Source organism: Diospyros lotus, chromosome 11, assembly GCF_014633365.1.
Source record: "Diospyros lotus cultivar Yz01 chromosome 11, ASM1463336v1, whole genome shotgun sequence".
Lineage (NCBI taxonomy): Eukaryota > Viridiplantae > Streptophyta > Magnoliopsida > Ericales > Ebenaceae > Diospyros > Diospyros lotus.
The window spans coordinates 25,291,734-25,316,582 of NC_068348.1; the positions used below are offsets into that span (position 1 = coordinate 25,291,734).

At 36.6% G+C, this 24,849-nt stretch overlaps 2 protein-coding genes across 5 annotated transcripts in view; both read right to left on the reverse strand.

The window, feature by feature from the left end:
* Positions 1–2,056: 2,056 nt before the first annotated feature.
* LOC127813134 (disease resistance protein RPV1-like) overlaps positions 2,057–24,849 on the reverse strand; it is a 210,627-nt gene continuing 187,834 nt past the window's right edge. For all 4 annotated transcript variants that reach the window (XM_052353921.1, XM_052353920.1, XM_052353919.1 and 1 more), the window contains 2 exons: positions 2,856–3,647; positions 2,057–2,754 (listed from right to left, as the gene is read on the reverse strand). In XM_052353921.1, the coding sequence (XP_052209881.1) occupies positions 2,080–2,754; positions 2,856–3,647 (1,467 nt within the window). In that variant the 3' untranslated portion in view covers positions 2,057–2,079. The remainder of the gene's footprint in view (positions 2,755–2,855; positions 3,648–24,849) is intronic.
* LOC127813138 (disease resistance protein RUN1-like) lies at positions 4,118–7,048 on the reverse strand. Its single transcript, XM_052353931.1, has 3 exons — positions 6,224–7,048; positions 4,355–5,459; positions 4,118–4,264 (listed from the first exon to the last, which is right to left on the reverse strand). The coding sequence occupies exons 1-2, from the start codon at positions 6,787–6,789 to the stop codon at positions 4,361–4,363; spliced, it is 1,665 nt and encodes a 554-aa protein (XP_052209891.1). The 5' UTR covers positions 6,790–7,048; the 3' UTR covers positions 4,118–4,264; positions 4,355–4,360.

Here is a 24,849-nt window from a genome sequence, read left to right on the forward strand (position 1 = left end):
CTGGTGTCCTTAACTTGGTGTCCTAATGCCATCTCCAATGATTTATGTCTAGCTTTAACTTTTTAGGCATTGATTCTATTTTCCCCAAATGAAATTTAAAGAAATGTTATCATGATAATATATTAAGAATAGAAGGATGATGCCCCCACGGACATGGTGCAATGGTAAAACACTTGAAGTTTTATATAAAATATCAGGATTCGAATCAATGCGGCGACTTAGAAGGCAGAATTATTACTAGAAGACAACATTTAGCTGGAAGGTAGCAGTAAGACTAGAAAACAAGTCTCACATGGACTGCGTCGAATGTCCAGCTCTAAGTGTATATAGACTGTGTTCGCATCCAGATTTATCCGGTAGGTGTATCAAGGAGTAAAGTTACTTGCCCATGTGGCTTAGTTGAGCGAAGCTCGAACACCCCAGGTGAATAAAAAAAAAAAAAAAGGACAAGGATGATTAACAATATGAATGTAGCAATTGCAACTATAATACAAATTACCCACTCATAGTATTAGATTAAATTTAGAATTCCCTTAGTTGCCTTTTCGCTGGGTCGCACCACATGTGGGATGAACGTGAAAAATAAAGTGAGATGAATATAATTCTAACGCTGAACTTTTAAAAAAATTAGTTGGGTTTTAATGGAACATGAGAATTAAATTTTACCAATAAATTTGAATTTTTAAAAATAATTTGCTCGATTTGAAATAAAATTGGGCTTGGTCCAAATTAAGTTTGTTTTAATTACTAAATTAAAATAGGAATTGGTTAACCATTGAATTTGGCTAACCAAGAATAATATACATCTATTTAGGAAGTCAATAAAATAGGAATATTATAGGATAATCCAAATAAATTGAGGATTGGACAAAGCGGAATATCATAAGCTAGCCTTAATATTCTTCACATATAAACTTCCTCTAATTTTCAATCTCACAGTCACACCTCTAAGGCCATTCACTTAAATTTATAAATTCTTTTTTTAAGTTATAGGGTTATTTAGTTAAAAAAAACATTTTCCAGTTTTGTATCTCAAGTTTTTCTTTTTCACAAAAAAAAATGGAGAATGCATTTAATTATTGAATATCAAAAAGTGTTTTCTTATATTGGAAAGTTAAAATACATTTTCCAAATAGTTGTGTAGAACATGTTTTCAATTGTTATAAAATACAATATACTAATATTAATAATATTATTATAACATTATGGAGATTGATGCAACGATTATATTAATACCATATCCTATCTAATATATTAGTAAACTAAGATTAAAAATGATAATGAAAATTAATTCAAAAATTTAATCGTTACTTGACACGATCTAATAGTCATTAGGATGACATTTTCAAAATATGTTTTTTAACAATATAAAAAATTATTAAAATTCCATATATAATTCAAAAATATTTACCAAAATATTAAAAAAATTGCCAGATCTATGACATAAGCATTGAGGTTGAAATTTTTGTATTTTGTTCTCTCTTTATTACTGAGTTAATGAATGTGCATGATTTTTTACGCTAAGGAGTGTGAGGGGTACCTTATGCCAACAATTAAGTGATGGAGTGAAGAGATTTATAAGTCGATGGATCTTGGTGACAAGAATAAACCGAGAAGTAACCGTGCCAAAACTGTTCCATAAACATGCATGCTAACAAACTGAATAGGATGGGGGATTCACATAACCAAGGGACTGGTTGAATCGTGAAGCAACCCGTGTCACACTAAAGAAGCAGACACGTGGAATCCCAACATATATAGTTAAATGCAAATGCAACGAATGTAGTGGCAGCATTAACAGAATGCCAACATACAATCCTAATAACTTCCTTTCTGTTACAGGTTTTGCAAAAAGTGGCGGAGTCTTCTCATTATAAAAATATTTGAGTTGTACAGATATCAAGCATCACTACCTTCCAATCTCTCATTATTTGGTTGGTCCCATAGAATAATTCCATCAATGGTAGTTTCATCTTAAACTAAACGGACATGAAATAGCATTTAAAAAAAAAATGCATGATGCCCTAAACATTTTTTTACCGTGATGCCCTCTTCAGATCTCCGGCCCAAAAAAGCCGATCAATGATAGATACACATATATGGCAAAATATAATTTCCACCATCCATGCCGATTTTCCACATGGCCAAGGGGTAATAAAACCGATCAGCAGGAATAATGACTCTAGTGCTTGCTGGATTTGCAAGCACTGAAAACTTCTTGCAGTCCTTGCAATCCTCGTTACAAAAACTAGGAACTACATTCCCATAGGGATGAATTTGTTGGGGAACTTCTAAACTAAGAGATTGTGTGCTCTTCTTTTCTTCTGCCTCCTCCTTATACACAATATGAACCCCAACCTCCTTCACTTCATAACAATCACTTGTAACTGAAATATTCACTTCATCTCCACCTTCCAACTGATCCTCTAACTTCCAATAACTTAACCACATCATGCCCTTATCTCCTGGAATGGCATGAAATTCTGGGCAATAGCTCCATTTCACTTGCTTGGTTGCATTACTGATAATTGTGCGTAAGTACTCTTCTCCAAACCGAACATCATTAGATGAAGCATCGGAAGTCGCGGGGTTGCCAGATGCATGAACAGAACAAACAGACAACCCTTGGGTTCTGAAATTAGCATCGGAAGGCATGGTAAAAGATATTGAGGATCCTACATTCTTAAGATTGAATCTGATAGGCATCTTGCTTCCATGCACATAAATGCAAAATGTACAAGGCTGGTGTAATCCCTATATATAAAAAAACAACATAAGTTAAATAGTAATATACAGCCCCCCCGAGAGAGAGAGAGAGAGAGAGAGGGGGGGGGGGGGGGAGAGAGAGAGCGCACTAGGGGAGGAGACATCCACGTTTTACGTGATGCAGAGATTGATGAAAACTCTATATATGATTTTTCCAAGCCTTCAAAGTCACATAAGCCCAAATTGCTAATTAGCTCCGCATCAGCACTTCCTAAGGGTTTTACCTTGAATAAGCCCGAAATCTCAACTAGCCTCGGGCAACCTTCATGATATAAGGTCTTTCCAGTTAAATCTACTGAGTCAAAGCTTATTTTTTCCAACAATTCACAGCAAACAACAAGCAAGTCAGTTAAACTTTGAGGCAGCCCGTGAAGTGTCAAAAGCCTTGGGCATGACATTAACTCTAGCGTCTTGAGCCCAGAAAGATCCCCAATGCAATTTGGGAGGCTACAAATTGGATTCTCGCTCAAATCCAACTTCCGCAATGAGGATAGGCTGCTAAATTCCATAGGGAAACTGTCATCAGACAGATTGCAATTTCCAAGACTTAAATCTACCAAAGACTGTGGAAAAGAAACCCATGAAAATTCTGGCCGACTTCTTGGATTCAGTGGCCAAGGCCATGCAGACAAAAGCCATGCTTTCACCTTCCGAGTGATAGAGAATAATGGATTTATTGCAGTTCCATCTGGTAGAAGCACTGCCAAAGAATTCATATTACCCAGCTCTGCTGAAAATTTTCCAAGATTAAAGCAACCGCTAAGGTCAAGTGTTGCCAGAGATTTTAGCTTATAAAAGGTTTGTGGAAGCTCCCTCAAGCTTTGACAATTTCTCAAGTTTAAGAAAACAAGTCTTTCTAGGCATCCAATCGATTCATCAACCTTAACCAACTTAGTACAATTTTTAAGTATAAGTCTCTCGAGATTCGGTAACCTTAAGAAATCAGGAGTCTCAAAAAGATAATGGGAATGGCTTAGATTAAGGATTTTTAGTAATACGAGGCACTGCAAAACAATAAGAGAGAACGAATGTTAATAATTTGATTAAAAATCTAATGAAAATACAAATTAATAGAAGAAATAAAAAGAAAAGGAAATAAGAAACAAACCTTGACTCCATTCAAAACCTTTTTCAAGCAACTATAAGGCATTTCAAGAGCAACCAGCTTGTCCAAAGGAAAATCATTGGGTATCCTTTGTAAAGGGAAATGAGACCAATGCAACCACCTCAATCCTTTGGGGAAATCTTCATAGTTTCCAAATAATTGTACATGACTAATCTGCAGAAGTTGTAGATTGGACATCCCTGAAAATGCATCACCTTCCAAAGCTACATTTGAATTTTTTGTAGTAATGCCCATAGGGAAATCAGAGAAGATACTAAAGGGAAACCTCTTCCGCTTTTTAGAGCAGCTGTTGGGCCCAAACCTGTTCCACTCAGACTCATCTTCCTTCAAGAAATGTATGTCAAGAATGAGGCCTCTGATTTTTCTTGTGCCCTGACAAAGAAGGGAAGCAGGGAGCATTGATAAATAAATAGCATCTTTTCACAAATATGTACAAAATAAATAAGTATAGTTAATTCATACATTTTTTCAATTTAAGACACTAAAGGAATCCTTGTGATTCCAGAGCCTGTTGCGTTCTCTTAACTCTTTGGGTGATTCTTGCCGGACAATTTCCCTTCCCATTTCCTGAATCAATTGATGCATCACCAGCTTGTTAGCTTCATCAATGGTTAACATATTTCTGTCAATAAGATTTTGAATCCCAACCAATGCGTAATAATCACATCCCTCTTGGATTGTAATTGTGGTGTCTTTGTCCCCTCCAACAAAGAAGCAAGCAATATCAAGGAATAAATTTTTGTCGTGGTCATCTTGTAAAGAATCATAACTTAGTTTGAGTTTTTCAAGAATTTCATTGTCAGGAATTGCCTTCAACTTTTGTAGTTGACTTTTCCACACATCTAAACTTTTGCCAGATAGGGAAGAACCCAAAATTTTAACAGCTAATGGAAGCCCGCTGCAATAATCTACTGCCCTTTTTGAGTCTATCAAATAACCATCAATAGGATGGGTTTGTCCAAAGGCATACCAACTGAAAAGCTGTAGGGATTCGTAGTGATCCAACTCCTCTACCTTGTGTAGTTTCCAACACTCATGAGCTTTTAGTAATCGCTCATGTCTAGTAGTTATGATCAATTTACTACCTGGAGAAAGCCAATCCTTCATTCCAAGGATTGTGTCTAATTGTTCCCGTTTATCTACATCATCAAGAACTATAAAAACTCTTTTAAAACCAATAACTTCTTTAATCTTAAGAATTCCTTCATCAACATTGCGTATTTCTTCATCTTTCCTTCTCAGAATATCTGAAAGAAGTTGGCTTTGTAAACGAATTAAACCGTTTTGTTGTCCAAAAATTTCTTTTATATTTGCTATGAAGCTGCTACCTTCAAAATTTGAGAAGTTTGAGTTGTACACAAATTTGGCAATGGTTGTCTTGCCAATTCCACCCATCCCACAAATGGCAATAATTCCAACATCAACCCCTCCATCTTGTAACCACAAATTAATGTTTTTGGCTCGGAAATCTAGTCCAATGGGGTAAAGTGCAACATTCAAGACTCTTGGACGCCTTATCTTGTCTTCAACCACCTTGACAATTTTCTGGATAAACTTTGACTCGCGCCTATGGTTTGCAATCCATACAAAAACTAATAACTCATCAATCGCTAAACACTTGACAACTTAAATAAATTAAAATTTTCTCTGCAAAAAACTAAAACTTATTGTGAAAATTATCATGGTCCACGAAAAATTTGCACCCGTTTGAACTTACAATTAATACCATTAGGATGAAGCCAAAAATATGAAAAGAACAATGAAAACATAAAAGATAAATCATAGAAATCGAATGGCAAAAGAACTCTATTTAATGACAAGGAATTTTATTTTTCAAAAATATGATACGTTTTATTATCTTTTAGAAAGTTGATGGACTCTATTTCTAATATAATATGTCTTTTGGAAAGACATTGCATCACAAGCAGTGTCCGCGCAGGGGTGGTATATCATGTAACGATGGAACAAATTAGCTGATGGATTCTATTTCTAATTAATACTCCATTTATGATATTGCTGGTAATATAATTTTATATCGCTAAATTATAATTATGATCTAATTAATTTGGTAATATTATAACATAAAAACTACCAAAATTATATTTAATACTACAATTTTAATGAGATTGATCTTAAATTTTAAAATTTAAAAAAAGAAAGAAATTTTACAATGGCAAATTGTATCTATTAATATTTTTACTATTATGATTAGTCAAATTTACTTCTTTTTAATACATTTTTACTTCTTAGAATATTTAATTAATATTGTAATTAAATTACAGTCCACTCACAGCTATAGCTATGGACAAAGTAGCGGATGAAAAAGATTACCTATCGCCTCCATCGGGTAAAGGCATTCCTGCTAAACCAGCAACTTCCTCCAGCGCTTCCCTCCACCCCTTCAATTTCTCCTTCCACTCTGCTGCTGCTTCACCCTCTCCCACCTCGAACTTGAATCGCTCTTCATGCCTCGCAAGTGCCTCCGCATAATCTCCCTTTTGTTTCCTGACATCCGACGGATCCACGTGGTAGAACACCGGCAGAACCTCATGGCCAGAGTCCCCCCTCCGTCGTCTTCCGAGGATCATCGCAAGCTCATCGAGACACCAGCTCGAAGACGCGTAGTCTCTGGACAAGACAACAATTGAAGCCCTCGACTCTTCGGTTGCCCTCCACAGCTCAACCTTGATGCTTTCTCCTCTTTGGATTTCATCGTCGTCCCTGAAGGTGCGAAATCCGGCGTCTGTAAGAGCCGTGTAGAGGTGGTCGACGAAGGTGCAGCGAGTGTCCTCGCCTCTGAAGCTTAAGAACACGTCATAGCAGCCGCTCCATCGAGAAGCGGAAGGGGAGGAGGAGGAGGAGGAGGCGGGCTCTTTGGCTCTTGTAGTAGTAGTCATTGAACAGAGGTAGCAGAGAAGAACGGATCTGTTGGAGAAAACTGGAGATCAATCAAAGTCTACCTCTTTGATTTATCATCAGAATGATCGGGTAGAGACTATAGATCATCGTGAACTCTGAGGTCAAAAAGCAATGCAAATTATTGAATGGGCACTTTCTAGGAAACCGACCAAAGCAAAGAAAATTAGGGGAGTGCGAGAGAGAGAGGGAGAGAGAGAGCATTGGTCAAAAAGCACGTATTGATGGGCAACTGGTAGGAAACCGAGTCGAAATTTAATGGGGAAAATGTCAGAAAAAGTACAGCAGCATGGGCGAAATTATTTAATGGGAGAAAATGTCAGAAAAAGTAGGGCGAAATTATTGAATGGGCAACTGTTAGGAAAGCGGGGCGAAATTTCGCGCGAATAAAAAAAATCAGAAAAAGTACAGCACCATGGGCGAAATTACGCAACGAATGTTAGAGTAAATGCACTGATTGAGTTAAAATAGAATATTAAATAAACATAAATTGATAGTCAATTCCCTCCATAAAAACTGCTTTAACGTTAAATAAATTCTCAATGCATGCATCAACAAAAATAATAGTAAAATGAGTAAAAGTTAAATTAGTTAATAAATATTAAGTTGGGAATATCTGGCTGAAGTGCCGAGATGGGTCCGGAAGAAAATGGATAGGAATGGTAGGAAACTAAAACAGGGAGACCCTCTCTCGCCAACAGGCTTTTCAAGAAAGTAACTAATTTGGAGGTCTTTAAGGGTGGGTGTTGGTGTGGGTAGCAATTGAATAGAAATTACTCACCTTCAATTTGCTGATGACGCTTTTGTGTTTTGCCTAGGAAATATGCAATTTTTAAGAACCATCGAGAGTATCCTCAAATGCTTTCATTTAATTTTTGGGTTGAAAGTAAATTTTCAAAAAAAGTAAGTTGATCGATTTGAACACGGGCCATGAGTGGATCTTCTCAGTAGCTAACGAGCTAAGATATAATCATGAGCAGTTCCCCCCATTAAGTATCTAGGGTTTCCTCTAGGTGTAACCGTGTAAGCTTGAGACGTCGCTACACTTGGATAGACTTGGTGGCAAAATTTGAGAAGAAACTAGCCCTGTAGAAACAAAAATACAATGCTTTTGTTTAAATGGGTTTGGAGATTTATTAATAAATGAAATCTTTGATACTCCCTGCCAAGAAACTTGGGCAATATATTCCGAAGGATATATTGATTATAGGAAAGGGAAATTCTGAGCTAAGAAGACTGATGAAAGAGGGGTTGGTATTTTGTATTGGGAGAGGCGATACAATTATATTCAATTATATTTTGGGAAAATATTTAGATTAGGAATAAACTATTAAAATTTATGCCATCCTAGGATGTTTGTACCATGTATTTTTGGATACATTTTTTTAACTTGATTTTTACTTGTTTTAAGTTTTGCTTAGTTTATCTTAATTTTTTATTCAAATAATACACTTATTAACTGTCGACGTTCAATTTCAGCCGACCGTGATTCGTTTTGGGTCGCGGTGAATAAATTCAAAATACCAAGAAGAAGAAAAGAACCCAAATTCCAAACGTGAGCCAACACTAGAATTTTTACGTGATTCGGCCAGAACGATGTCTAGTCCACGACCGCACTCTGATTATTCTCTCAGAATGGCGGTATCTGATTATTCTCTATGTCCTCTCCCCTCATGATATCTTTGTCTCTTCTTTATATTGAGGGGTTTTTACAATTCAAATAACATATAAAAATACAGTGATTGTGTAACGGGGGACAAACAGCCCTTATCGCCTTCACAAGACCGGGAGTGGGATCCTCATTACGAGGGGCATGGGCTGTTACAGATAAAGTGAACGGACCCTACCTCTGACTTCTCAGCAGCTTTGCCACTCATGCGAGCTGGAGGTTTTAGGCAAGCGATCTGGAGGATATTTCCGGGAGCTCGTTAGTCGATTGTTGGGAGCTCGTTGGGAGCTTATCGGGAGCTCGCCGGATGCTCGCTTTACGAGTTCCGAATTTTCGGTGGAGGCTGGACTTTCCTTGACGAGGTCGTCTGGGCCTTCTTGCCCTTGGGTGATTGGGCCGGTCCATCTGTAACGCCCGTATATGGTAAATTAAATTAATTTTTGGGGTAATTTAAATTAAAAGAAATAGTAAAATAATTGGTTGTGAGTAAATAAAATTAAATTTTGTGATTTTAAGGAAATAAGAAATTTAGATAATTAATTTTGTAATTTTAGGAATTTCTGGAAAAAGAAAAAAATTAAAATAAATCAGATTGTGTAATTTTTTGGAAGTTCAGGGTGTTAGTGTAATTAAAATAGGGGTGTGTGAGTAATTTAAGGAAGTTCGGGGTGGCTGGTGCGAATTGCGGAAAGGCCAAAAAGTCACCTTAAATATAAGTTAAATCCTATATTGGTTGAGAAAGCCTGCGGGCGCGAGCGGTCGCGCGCGGGCAAGGGCAATCGGCAGGTCGCGGGATCGAATCTGCGGGCAGGCGCGCGAGGCTGGGGAATTTTGGCTGATTTTAATCAGTCACTGGACGTCCGAAACGACGTCGTTTCGGTGAGGCGGTGGCCTCCCCAGTGGCTGGCCGCGCGCTGCCACGTGGCGCCCCTTCCCTTGCTTACTTTTGGCCGAATTTTAAGCCAATTTCGACATCCTTTTTGCGTGCGAACAGTAAGGAAAATTGCAGAAAGAAACAGCAGCTCGCGAGGGAAATCTGAGAATTTTGGGGCTTCAAAAATCGGATTAAACTCCATTTAATCCCTGATTTAATTATCCAGGTGTGTAATTAATTTAGTAATTAATAATCTCTGCGGTTGAAATTTCATTTGGGGCCCAATTTTATTAATTTTGTCAATAATTGGAATATTGCAGTTTGTATAGCTTTGACCGTGTTTGGTCAAATTGAGCTTAAGACTATCTCCGGAAAGGCAAGTTCTTTATACCCTCATTATCGATTCTTTCAATGTCAATTTATTTGACCTCCCTTCGTTAGATTTGGCTGTTAATAAATTATGGAATTTAAACGGTGTGTTTAATAATTTAATTTATTAACCTTGTTTCGAGGGTATTAATCATTGGTTGCCTACGGGGGTTTGTATCACCCCCAAGCCTATCGAAATGATGTCGTACTCACCCGGGGCTAGGTTCTTAGCTGTCGGGTATTATTATTAGATTTTCGGTTATTTATTGGCTAGAGTGGTTGGGCAGTGGGGGCGAGGGTTAGCTGTTCGGTGACGGTGTAACCGTTGTACAGTCTATTTTAGGCTGTCAAATGGTCTCTCCTGGTCACTGACCGCTGACCGGTGTCAGGCACTGCGGACCTACTCTACCGTTATGTGATTATAGCATGCCTGATTATTTTATTTTTGTTGCATGGTTTGGTATGCACATGGGTACGGGCTGCATGATGGGATCATCATGATTTGGTTATGCTTGATCACGGATATTTTAGATTGGTCAGATTGCATCTGGCACGGGCATATGCATCGCGTGTGATTTACTACGTGGGCGGAGCACGGCCTGATGCCTGGATGTATGGGCGCCTTGTATCATGTTGATGCTCATTACGCCTTGCATTTTATATGCATTGCATGGTTACTGATAGTTATTAGTTCTCGGACGGGAGTACCGTTTCGAGGGAGCTTATGGCTCGGCTGTCGGGAGTACCGGCAGGGATACGGGTGACGGGAGTATCGCCTCGGGACAGTGCGCACAGGTTTGCTGGAGGTATTTGTTACCGTCCAGGGCAGCGGCAGGTTGGTATGGGACTTGGGTGCCAGGTGTTTTATGTGGGCCCCGAGGACCGGTATGTGTTTTATATTGTGCACTGTTGCGTTGTGTCACATGGCTTGTGTGTACATATGGGTTTATATTTGGGGTGATATCTTCTTCTATTTCATTTACCGCCTTCCTTTTTATATAAACTTGCTGAGTCTTGCGACTCACCTTGCTTTCCATCATTCCAGGTAAGGGTAAGGCTAAAGTCGAGGGTGAGGACCGTGCCACCTAACAGCCAGCCGTGTCGGTAGGGTGTACAGTTAGCTGCCCCCGTTTTCTCTGATGTTTTGTTAGGAGTTCTGACTCTCATTTTTTACTGTGCCCGGTTGTTCCTTGTATCATTTATCGTTGGCACAGGTGTCTGTATATTTTTATATACTCCTTGACTGCTGTTCCAGCAGGGTACTTGTAGGCGTGCATGTTTATTGTTTTGCTTCCGCTGTTGTATTTTTCATATGTATGCATGCCAAGGTATTTTTGTCTTGTGTTTGTTTCTCTTCTCTTATGTAGGCGTTCTTGTTCGGATTGACCGGGCGATTGGGATATCCGGGCGGGGGTGCTTACAATGTTGGTATCAGAGCATCATTGAGTCAATTTGGGGGACAAGTAACTGTACACCAAGGCTGTTAGGTCGAGTTAGAGTGTTAGGTCGTGTCCTTAATTTCGAAATGCGTTCTAATTGATTTTGGTTATGTAGGACTTATGGACGGACGGCGTGGACGAGGTCGTGGTAGACCACCGATGCGAGGTAGAGGGCACCTTGTTCCTACTCCTGAGGTACAGGCGACAGATACAGGAGATGAGAGACAGCCAGGGCCTCCGAACATGCAGGAGACATTGGCAGGTCTTCTACGGGCTGTAGACGTACTGGCGGCATCTCAGTTACGTTAGGAGCGCAGTCGTGATGGTAGGACCGCTACGGCCCAGGCGTCACATTCAGGTGCACTGGGAGCAGGGGACAGTTCTAGTGCCACATTACTTAAAGACTTTATGGCCCTACGTCCACCAGAGTTTAGTGGAGGCGCCGACACGACAGAGGCCAAGGATTGGCTATTGGCTATAGAGAAGCATCTACGATCTATAGGCTGTGTAGAGGCCCATAGAGTTCGACTGGGGACCTTCCTGTTGCGAGGAGATGCCGAGCGATGGTGGGAGACCACCAGACAGCGATATGGTGATGGAGGCCCGACATGGGCACAGTTTGTCGCGGCGTTCAATGAGACTTATATACCGGCTTGGGTCAGAGAAGAGAAGGTGTTCGAGTTTGTTGACTTACAGCAAGGAAACAAGACAGTCACACAGTACGAGACTGATTTTGTGGCGTTATCTCGTTATGCTCCAGAGTTAGTAACCCCTGAGTCTCGCAGAGTCAGCAAGTTTCAGAGGGGGCTACGACTAGAGATTCGTCACGCCATGGCTGGTATCGAGGCACCCGACTTTCCTACGGCTGTACAGCGGGCCCACGCAGTGGAGCGAGACCGATTGGAGGCTCGATCAGATCAATCAGTCATGAAGAGTGCTGGGAGTAGTAGTAAGAAGAGGAAGTGGGATGCGGGCAGTAAGAGTTTTGGGCTTCCACAGTGCCGGCAGTACGGGCAGAGACACCAGGGTCAGTGCCGGAATGTTCGTCGGGACGTGTGTTATCGCTGTGGTCAGCCGGGACATTTGAAGAGAGACTGTCCACAGGGGCCCAGACCAGTTACATCGGCCCCACCAGCTACACCGGCCACAGGGCAGGATGTCATTTGCTTTCGTTGTGGACAAAGGGGTCATCGTTCGAACGTGTGCACCCAGCCACCACAGATTGGAGGGCCATGGATGGGAGGTGTGGGACCCAGACCAGTTCAGAGACAGTTTACACCTAGGGCACTGGGTCTAGGAGCACCACTACCCCTACCAGCAGCACAGCGCCCAGGGCCCACAGAGAGAGTACAGATGCAGGGGAAAGCGTTTGCAGTGACAGCCGCCGAGGCAACTGAGGGCAGTGATACGGTACAAGGTATACTTTCTCTTCATGGTCACGATGTACGTGCTTTATTTGATACAGGTTCTACCCACTCTTTCATAGCACCCCATTTGTTGCATAAGATCCCGATCTCGTGTACCCCCTTACCTTATGATTTATCTGTTTCGACACCGGGAGGGACGGTATTGTTGGGGAGTGAGATAATCAGGGATTGCGAGATAGGGATTCATGACCAGGTATTTTTAGGGGATCTTATTGTTTTGGCGATCCAGGATTTTGATTTACTGTTGGGTATGGATTGGCTCTCACGGCACTATGCTCGAGTTGATTGTCATCGGAAGGTAATTTCATTTGAGCACCCGGAGAGACCAATTGTTACATACCGGGGTGTAAAGCCTGTGGTGACTACGCCGATGATATCGGTTATGCACGCCGAGAGGCTTATACGACGTGGGTGTGAAGCCTATTTTGCGTTTGTGACTGTGATAGCTGGGGAGAAGAAAGAGTTGGCTGCCTATCCTGTGGTGCGAGACTTTCCAGATGTGTTCCCAGATGAGTTGCCGGGACTACCACTGCACCGGGAGATTGATTTTGCAGTCGATCTGTTGCCAGGTACGCAACCTATTTCCAAGACTCCTTACCGTATGGCTGCTAATGAATTGAAAGAACTTAAGGTGCAGTTGCAAGATCTTTTGGAGAAAGGATTTATTCGACCGAGCACATCGCCATGGGGGGCTCCAGTATTATTTGTGCGTAAGAAAGAAGGGTCTATGCGACTATGTATAGACTACCGGCAGCTTAATCAGGTAACAATTAAGAATAAGTACCCTTTACCTCGTGTGGATGATTTACTGGATCAATTGCGTGGTGCATCGGTGTTTTCCAAAATAGATTTACGGTCAGGTTATCATCAGGTGCGAGTCAGAGATGAGGATATTGCGAAGACCGCATTTCGTACACGTTACGGCCATTACGAGTTTGTGGTCATGCCATTTGGGCTGACCAATGCACCTGCAATATTTATGGATCTGATGAACAGAGTATTCAAGGAATACTTGGACTCTTTTGTCATAGTTTTCATTGACGACATCTTGATTTACTCACCGAGCCCTGAGATACATGAGGCATATCTGAGCGTGGTTTTGCAAAAGCTCAGAGAGGAGCAGTTATATGCCAAGTTTTCGAAATGTGAGTTTTGGCAGACCCGAGTGGTATTTTTGGGTCACGTGGTCTCAGGTGAGGGTATCTCGGTAGACCCAGAAAAGACTAGAGCCGTGATGGATTGGCCGAGACCGATGACAGTGACGGAGACTCGGAGTTTTCTTGGCCTTGCCGGGTACTATCGACGATGTATGGGCGCTTTGTATCATGTTGATGCTCATTACGCCTTGCATTTTATATGCATTGCATGGTTACTGATAGTTATTAGTTCTCGGACGGGAGTACCGTTCCGAGGGAGCTTATGGCTCGGCTGTCGGGAGTACCGGCAGGGATACGGGTGACGGAAGTATCGCCCCGGGACAGTGCGCACAGGTTTGCTGGAGGTATTTGTTACCGTCTAGGGCAGCGGCAGGTTGGTATGGGACTTGGGTGCCAGGTGTTTTATGTGGGCCCCGAGGACCGGTATGTGTTTTATATTGTGCACTGTTGCGTTGTGTCACATGGCTTGTGTGTACATGTGGGTTTATATTTGGGGTGATATCTTCTTCTGTTTCATTTACCGCCTTCCTTTTCATATAAACTTGCTGAGTTTTGCGACTCACCTTGCTTTCCATCATTCCAGGTAAGGGTAAGGCTAAAGTCGAGGGTGAGGACCGTGCCACCTAGCAGCCAGCCGTGTCGGTAGGGTGTACAGTTAGCTACCCCCGTTTTCTCTAATGTTTTGTTAGGAGTTCTGACTCTCATTTTTGACTGTACCCGGTTGTTCCTTGTATCATTTATCGTTGGCACAGGTGTCTGTATATTTTTATATACTCCTTGACTGTTGTTCCAGTAGAGTACTTGTAGGCGTGCATGTCTATTGTTTTGCTTCCGCTGTTGTATTTTTCATATGTATGCATGCTAGGGTATTTTTGTCTTGTATTTGTTTCTCTTCTCTTATGTAGGCGTTCTTGTTCGGTTTGACCAGGCGATTGGGATATCCGGGCGGGGGTGCTTACACCATCGGACCGAGTCTGGCCCATGCGGGGTGATGCGAGAAATACATATAACATTAACAAAGGAGTTGTTTCAGTTATTTTAAAAAAGTATAAAAAATAATTCAATAAAAAATAAAGTATAATAAATGTTTCAATTAAAAAACTAAAATTTAAAAAATACACCATCAATTTATTCTAATATAATTCATACGGGTGTGTGGATCAAGTCAACAAGAAATTATGTCAAGTCTAAAAGGAAATTAGAGGTGAAATTTACAAGAAAGTGATGGGTTTGATTTAATAATTATAGCAACATGGGAAGGGAGTGAGATGTGAGGACTATATAAATACTAGATAATGTTTAATTTGTAAAATTAATAATACTGACAACGTCAATGACAATTGAATTTTAAGAAACAAATAGTCTTTCTAATGGAGTGAGTAAGCATGAAAAGGAAATGGAGCAAAATTTACAGCAATTAGTGCTGCACCTTCATTAATTTAATGTTATGATTATAACTAATACGAGATAATGTTTAATTAGTAAAATAATATTAGAAACGACAATGATAAGTAAATTAAAGAGTGGTTAGGATGTTACCTTATCATTTATAAATCTTTTATATAATATTTTTTATTAGTATAATTCTTACTAAAAATTAGAAAGGATGAAAAGAAGTAATCTCATATTAGCACTCGTTTATAAATTTATGATATATAAACTTAATTTTATCTAATGATTTTGGAATAATGTAAATTTTTTTTAAGAAAAAAGAGTATATATGAATGGACAAAAATGTAAAATCACCCCACAAAACCTAGCAATTTATTTTATAGTAACTCAAGTATGTTATTGGAAACAATAATAACAATAATATTATTACTCCCTCTAATATTTCATTAATGTTAATCGAATTCTATACACAAATCTTATACTAATAATGACTAATTAACCGTATAAGTAACCACAATGATTGGTAACAATTGTTGATTTGTTGTCACCTGTTTCTCATAGTAAATTTTGGTCAATTACTTTTATAATTAAGTAAGATATTAGTCGTTTTATTATCACTTTCACGACCATTTTTTTCCATTATCACAAATGAAGAACAAGATGATTGGATTGATTGACATGTCTTTCCTTCAACCTATTAATTCGCTTCTTAATTAACTTATTTAACAAGTTATCTATTTATATATGGAAGGGAATATAGATCCTTAGCCATTGTCAATTGAATTTATAAAGCAAATGGACTTTATAACATTATTACAAGCACTATACTCTTGGGATTAAGAAGTCTTGTGGTCCTTAGCCATTATCAATTGAATTTATAAAGAAAATATACTTTATAGCAACATTATCAAAACCTAAGTAGAAAACTAATTAATCTCTTGAATAACATCTTGATTATCTTGTGCTATTACTTCTGACTTATCCTGCAAAATGAAATATCTCACCTTAACCCCTTTCATCAAGCACAAGAAAAAACAAAAAATCATTTACATATGATATGTCCCCTTCATTTTCTTAGCAAAAAACCAAGTACAAGCAAACAAAATATTTTTCAACAATATTCACCACATTTTCTTCCCTCTTCCTTTCCTCATTGGCTCCCACTAACGAACAGATTATTGAATTTAAGTAATTGATAAACTAACAGATTATAATTAAGAAATTATCTCCATCTCTAGTCAACTAAGCAGATTCTTTTTAATCACCCCGTAGCTTAAGATATCATTAATTTTTATACTATAGAATACAAAGTTGTTTGCATGACAAGTAGTTCTATATTACCATCCTCCCTTGCTCCTGCTTGGCTTATATGTAGCATTTTTGTGAAAGGTTAGTAAATATATATTTTGGTCACCATAATATTTTAATAAATATTTTTTTATTGTAATAAATTAGTAAAAAAAATTCAGCAAAGAGGATATTGAAGTGAAATTTACTAGTGCAATGAGAAAAAAAATAAAAATATACAAGAATGCACAGGTTCATTGATTATTTGTGTTTATGTTAGAGAATATCTAATTAGGAAAATAAGATAAACTCGAAAATGACAATATAATTAAAAAAATCGTTATGTCGAAACCCACTTGGAATGGTTAGGGTGTCACCTTGTTGTTCATGAATCTTTTATAAAATAATTTTATAAGATAAATTTTGTTAGTGATATGTCTTAATGATAGATTTAGATAAGATCTAAATGGACATTTTGATGTGTTCTTGTATTTAATAAATGTCAATTTATCCTCATTTAGGACTCTCAAGTTTGTATGAGTCTCTATATTTCTTGTTAGAAATCTCATTCTTAAGTTATTAACATATGATGACGAGACTTTTTAAGAAGTCTTAAATTATTCCTACTCCTTATCTTTCTTAAATGGGAATTTTAATCAAACGAGTACAAATTAGCACAAAAGTTTATTACTTTGATTAGTATGAGATACTAACAATAAAGGGTGGTCAGTCACATGTCACAAAGCATGAGATGCTTATAGTAAACACGTGAGTAGTTATTAATTGAAAAATACATCAAACATGATGTTGATATATAACAAATAACATAGCTAAAAGTATTAATGATTTGTTATTGCAATTGTATAACTAATCCTCTAACCTTGAAACAACATAGTTGTTTTATGTATTGGTGTGTGAAATTTGTTGGTGGTGATGCGAACTCATCCAATTGCAAGGTGGCAATGTTCATTGAGTGCTCTCATTTGGCTAATACATGAAGCTAGGTGTTTGCTAGTTAGGATTCATTACCTATGTAACAAGGTAAGTCCTTATGAATAATTGAAAATGAGTTTTTAATGTATTTTCTTTTCACACAGACCAAGATTTGTTGCATAGTACCAAGTTAGTGAGTTTGACTAGTTTATGGCTCTCACTCGGTTAAAACATTAGTAATGGAAGGATCGAATTGTATGGGAATTGTCAACGAAATGGATTCACCATGACTTGACTTCATTGTCATTTAGATTATTTTGATATGTTACTAGATGTCACTTATGATTATCAATAAATTTTGAGAAGATAGAAAAATTCTCATAATAGATCGAAAAGTTCGATTGACATCAAAGGAGTTTGATATTTCCTGATTATTACTTGGCGATGAACATCAGAAGTCACACAACCAAAAGCGAAGAAATCAAAATAAGAATATAATTGTGATGCTTGTATGATGTTCTCGAAGCCATTAAAAGTTAAAGAAGCATCTAATTGTCATTAAGAGTTAATGACAGATTTGTATGCAATTAAGGAAGGATCTTGCAACAACAAACACCAAAATGTAGACCCCTTTCATGAATGGTCAACAGTTTTTCAAAATTAAAAATTGTTAATTGCTCGATGAATACTGTCGACAATTTCTATTCGACAATTGTGTGTAGAAGTTTCAAGAGTCAATAGATTATCTACCAATTTCCATACCACTTGTCAATCCTTGAAGCTCCATGATTTTGTGGAAGATTATATCACAATCCACTAATTAATCATTCACTTATTTTTGTTCATCTGTTTTTCTTTTCTCAATTGCTCAAGGTGTTAAGCTGACAAACCTGTATTTCTCCTGTAACTCTTAGCTAACACAAAGGGGTACTCCAAGAGCTCCAATTATCCTAATATAATTTATAGGGTTGCATTGATAAGTCAAAAGAAAATATGTAAAACCTAGGTCGGGATGCTAAAAGGAAATTAGAGGTGAAATTTACAAAAAAAAAATGATAGGTTTGATTTAGTAATTATAGCAACATGGGAAGGGAGTGTGACGTGAGGATTATATTAATACTAAAAAATGTTTAATTAGTAAAATAAGACTACCAACGTCAATGACAATTGAATTTGAAGAAACAAATAGTCTTTATAATGGAGTGAGTAGGTAGGGTGTCACAATCATCATTTTTGAGTCTTTTTTTGTGATGACAAAATTTTTAAGAAGACAACAAAATGTAAGCATGAAAAGGAAATGGAGCCAAATTTACAGCAATTAATGCCGCACCTTCATTAATTTAATGTTATGATTATAATTAATACAAAATAATGTTTAATTAGTAAAATAATATTAGAAACGACAATGTTAACTAAATTCAAAAAATAAAATTAAAGAGTGGTTAGGATGTTACTCTTATAATTTATCAATCTTTTACATAGTATTTTTTATTAGTGTAGTTTTTACTAGAAATTAAAAGGACGGGAAGAACTAATCTCATATTAGCACTTGTTTATATATAAATTTAATTTTATTTAATGATTTTGGAATAATGTAAATTTTTTTAAGAAAAAATTATATATGAAAGGATTAAAATGTAAAATCACCCCATAAAACCTAGCAATTTATTTTGTAATAACTTGAGTATGTTGTTGGAAACTATAATAGTAATAATAATATTATTACTCCCTCTAATATTTTCTTAATGTTAATCAAATTCTGTACACAAATCTTATACTAATAATGATTAATTAACCGGTAAGCAATGATGATGATTGGTAGCAATTGTTGATTTGTTGTCACCTGTTTCTTATAGTAAACTTTAGTCAATTACTTTATAGTTAATTATTATAGTCTTCGTTTTATTATCACTTTCACATTCACTTTTTATCATTATCTAGGAGCGGATCCAGTCCATAGGCAGGGTATGCTCCATTTTTTTTAAATGAATTTTTTAGCCCAAAAAATAAAATATTATCAATTGACTATATAGTTTTTATCAATAGAATCTTATCAATCTTTTTAGGAGAAGAAATTTTTTTAAAATTAAAATTAATAAAATTTTATTTATGTTTAACTATATCATGAGAAAACTTAAGTAATTTGGTTATATTATTAATTGAAAAATATTTATTTTTTCAATTAAAATATAAAAATTTAATTAGTAATTTTATATTTAAAAAAATAAAAAAATATTTTTTTAATTATTTTTTAGAAGACCCCTAAATTAATAATCGTCTAATCCCTTGAGCCGGCCCTCGCGGTGGGAGAGGTTTGGGAAGGGGGGTTGGAGTCCAAAAGGAGAGGTGAGAGAATTTGGTGGAAAAAGAAGGACATGCTGCAGCGGCAATTCGGATTTTAAAAAGGTTACAGAGGTAGATGGGGGTGGGCTAGCTGGGGCACGGAATTGTCTGGACCGAGACGGAGATGGGTGTGGCGGTGGAGATAGTGGCGGAAAAAAAAAATTATTTTTAAATTAATAAATTAATTTAAAATATGCATATAAAATATATTAAAATTTTATTTTTATCTTTATATTTTTTTATTAGTAAACTCCACGATATGAAAAAAAATTTGAAGCCTCCCAAAATAAAAAATCATAGATCCACCCTTACCATTATTACAAACAAAAAGAAGGATGATTGGATTAATTGACAAATCGTCCTTTTAGTCTATTCATTCGCTTGTTAATTAATTTGTTTAACAAATTATCTATTTATATATGGAGTTTGTAAATTTTTTTATATATTTAAAAATTAATAATACATTTATAAGAAATTAGTGATTTTTTTTTACAAAATAAATAACTAATTTTTGAATATTATATATATTTCTATGGCATAAAAATATTTATAACTTTTTAAATATATATATACATGAACACTTTACATGGTAAAAATAGTTATAATTTCTGAAAATGAATTAATAATTTTATAAAAAAATATTTATAATTAATTATATAATATCACACATCAAACGATAGGAAAGTTCCGGACAATTTACCCTAATGGATTTACGTGAACTTTCCAGGAGTCATTTATTCTTGAGTTTCCCTAGCTCAAGCATATATAATTCGGGAGTTCTTTGTTTGCATTCAGTCCAAAAAGTATCTAATTAGTGTTGTTTTTTTCTTTACTTATTCTCGATATATACTACCCTTCTTCGCGATCTCGAAATATTACATATTAAATATATAAAAGATATATAAATTTTGTGTACAAATAACATGACCGCTGATTCTGTGCTTGGCCATGGCCAATCTTTGATTAATGTGACAATTTTTGTGGTATTTTGATAAATGTTTTGAAATTATAACATTTTAACAATATTTTAAAAATGATAAAATAGTAAAGGTTATAGAGTTTGAGAATATTTTAATATAACAATGGTATCATATTATTGTGTTGATATAGTATCATAATCCAATAATAACATATTCATGATCTCTTTGCATTATCTTGTGTAGCTTTAAAATATTTTAAAATTCAAAATAATCTTACTAACTATCATCAATAAAGAAATCATGAACACATGATTTGTTATTCTTAAATAATTTTAAATAAATAAATTATCCAATGAAAAAATCATTGAAACATTAGAACCACCAATTAGAGAACATCTAATAACAAGATTTGAAGAAAAATATAAAGTATTTGCCTCACCCTATAAACAGACATCAAAAGGCCCAACAATTGTAGCTACTAAAGGAGATATTGATAAAATTATCAAACAATACAATTTTTTCAAATAAATATTTAATTCACTTAAAAAAAAATATTAGGTATAACATATACAAATGAAGAATCTTCTAGCAACACATAAATTTACAATAGAAAATAAGACAATACTATTTGTCAAAGCATTAACAAAAGATCCTTAATATAGAAGTAGACAAAAAATCAGATAATGACTAGATTTTCAAGTAAAATCTTTAATATAGAAAAACAATTTTAGTGAACAATTACAAGTCGAAGACCCATTAGACCCTATTACAATAGGTCATATCTCATAGATATAAACTTAGACCAATCCGTTCCCATACTAATCCACTATGAAGTAGATTCCATTTATGAGTGGAATATAGATTCACTCTCACAATATTATACCCTTCAAATGGTCAACAAAATGGAAAATATAGCCAATCTGTATAAGTCAACAGGACAAACAAAAGCCATCAGGGGACACAATAAACTGTGATTTACGGACATATATATGGAGAATTAGTTAACATAATCACTAACACTAACACTAGATTACAATTATGCAACGACACAAAATTAGCAAATCAACTGAAAAAATAAGCCTCTGCCTCTGCCAGTAAAAAGGAAATAGGAAATTGGGGTGAATAATTTGGTTATCTAAAAATTAGAACCCCTTACAGGAAACACAAATAACATTATCAAGAAAAAAAGATATAACCATGAAAGTCCGAAAAAATAAGAAAATATTACAAAAAGGAATATCACAAAAAGAAAGAAAAATATCCCAAAAAGCAAACCCATAAGAAAATAGTCACATGTTACAAATGTAGAAAAAAGGGACACATAGCCCCATACTACAAATTAATTAATTAAACGAATTTCAAATAGACGAAGAAGAAAAACATAAAATACTTTAGTTGTCTTTATGAATCAGAATCCTCATGCAATACATCTGAAAATGAATTAATAGAACAAATACGAAAGCTGAGAATCAGAAGGAGAAGCAACACCCTCTTGCTGTATCAAACAAGCATATATGTTATTGCGACAAAAAATTATGCCCTCTACAAAATGATCAAAATATAGCTCATGTTAGGAATGATGGACAAAATAGAACACACAAATCTTAACAACAATTCCTAATTCAAATACAAACCTATAAATAAAACAACAAATAAATCAAGAATTACAAGATATTCGAGAAAATATACATAGACTAGATCAACAAATACTTATTACAAATATTAAAGAAAAATTTGAATTTTTTCAACCAGAGCCCAATGCCCAAATAATAAAAGAAGAACCTAACGAAGACAATAAGGAAGAAGATCATTCTCTCTTCCTTAATATCCTCAATAGGGTAACTTATGAAAAATGATATGTCAATATAAATGTAAGAATAAAAACATTTAAATTAGAAAGTATTGCCTTATTAGACTCATCATCAAACATGGATTGTATCCAAGAAGGATTAGTTAGTCCCCACAAAATACTTTGAAAAAATAAAAGGAGGACTAACAACCGCTAATAATGATCAACTCAAAATAAAATATAAAATTCCTATAGCACATATATATGCAATCAGGGAGTTTTTTTTGCCACATCATTCCTTTTAGTTAAAAATGTAACTACTCCCATCATCTTAGGAACACCATTTTTACAACTCCCTATACCCAGTGAAAGTAACAGAAGATGGAATAAAAGCAAAATTTCTCAAGTAATCAATATAATATTCAATTTTGCATATCCCATTAAGACGATGGATATAAACTTATTAAAAGATATTTCCATACATCAAAAAATCCAACTCCGTAGTTGAAAAAGAAATCAAATCAATTTCCTTAAAGAATAAATCAATTTCAAACATATCGAACAACAAATCATGCAACCAAACTTCCAAAAACAAATCCAACCATTTCAAGTACACCTTGAAAAAGAATTTAGTATGGGTTATTCTATTTCTCGTAGAACCTTAGGCTTATTGAATATAATCATAGAGATTGAATTGGAAGACCTGATCATTAAAAGTACTACGTACGAGATATATGTTATATTTTAAAGGAACTTCTTTCACATGGTCTTCAAAAAAGTAGTCTATCATTGTTTTGTCTACTTGTAAAGTTGAATACATTACAACCGTTTCATGTACATGTCATGCAGTTTAACCATAAAGGTTGTTAAAGGACTTGAAATTGGAGCATAAAGTCCAACTAAGTTATATGTTGATAACAAGACAACCATATTTTGACTAAGAATCCAGTTTATTAGGAGATATCGAAACATATTAATACTTAAGGTGTGTTTGATTGTACACTTTTTCCATGAACAATGGTCAAATTTCACCCAAATTCTAGCTTTTGTAGTGTTTGATTAGTCAATTTTTCCAAAAAAAATAGTTTCCCACTTTGGTTCACGTGACTATTTTTTCCCACTTTTGCTTAAAATCATTTTACCATGGGGGGCTGAAATAGATTTTACAGGGAAATGGAAAATCAACTCAAGGAGAGATGCATTGATCTGGCAGAGGAGAAGAAGAGTCGTCGACGAACCTGAGGAAGAGGAGAAATGCGGTTGGCGGTCGCGAGGATGAAAGGAAGCTCGGCTGGAGGTCTGAGCGAGAGAGAGGGCGATCGAACAAGAGGGCGAGTCAGAGGCAATGACCGAGGAGTGAACGACAATGGTGACAGGGGAAGCTCAGCAGCGACAGCCAATGACTGTGGCGATGGATTGAGCGAGTGAGAGTGGCGCCAATTGCAGCCAGTGACGGCGACGGCGGGGGACGACGACGGCGATGACATCCTCAAGTTGTATGTATATTTGTGTATATATATTTGATTTTTTAAATATTTTATGTAGTATATTTGATTTATTTTTAGACAATTATTTGGAATTCAATTAAGCCAATCAAACACCTTCAATTAAGTTGGTATATGTAAAGACAATTGACCAAGTTGGAGAAATATTGCCCCCAGGGCGTAGCACGGTTGGTTGTGGGATGGTAGATTGGTACCCAAGGAGCCAGGTTCGAGTCTGGCCAGCCGCAGTGTGGGATTTCTGCTCCTCAGGGGTGGGGTCCTTGTGGGCAGCCAGCACTGGGCCTCCCATTGACCATGGCCGCCGTGTACCTGATTTACCTCCTCTCTCGTGGCGTGGGGCAGTCAGAGAGGGGCCCCCGGGGTGAGGGATTTCACCTTTTGGTACCCAAGTTGGAGAAATATTTACTAATCCATGCATTGAAGATTGAAGCATTCTGACATCCTCGTGGTAAGCTTGAAATTGAAAGTGAAAGTTTAAGGAGAAGAATGTTGGATGATTTCCAAGAGACAAAGGGAAGAATTGAAAGTGGCAGACCTTGGCAAGTGGCCGGGACCCATGATGCACTTAACATGAAGAATTCAGCTTGCAAGGAAGAGCCCATTAGGAGTGCTGGTTGCATGGAGAGAGGTTAATGGCAGGCATGTGCGGCTGGATGCGAGGGAAGGGAAGGTGAAGCCCGCGTGGTTCCGGGGGAAAATTGGGAAATTTGGTCTTCCCGTAGGAAATTTGAGCCTTCCGGGAGCAGTTAATTTTGTTGTTTTAGCCGCCCGAACAAGATCCTTTACTATCCATAAAAAATTGAAGCTCACTGTTTAAATAAAGTAAGAGATGAAGAACTCAAAATATTCATCCCTGTTCTTGTGGATTGCAATCAGAAGTCCTTCAATTATAATTAATTAGGTAGAGTCCGTCAATGACCGTTTGCCAGTTTTGAAA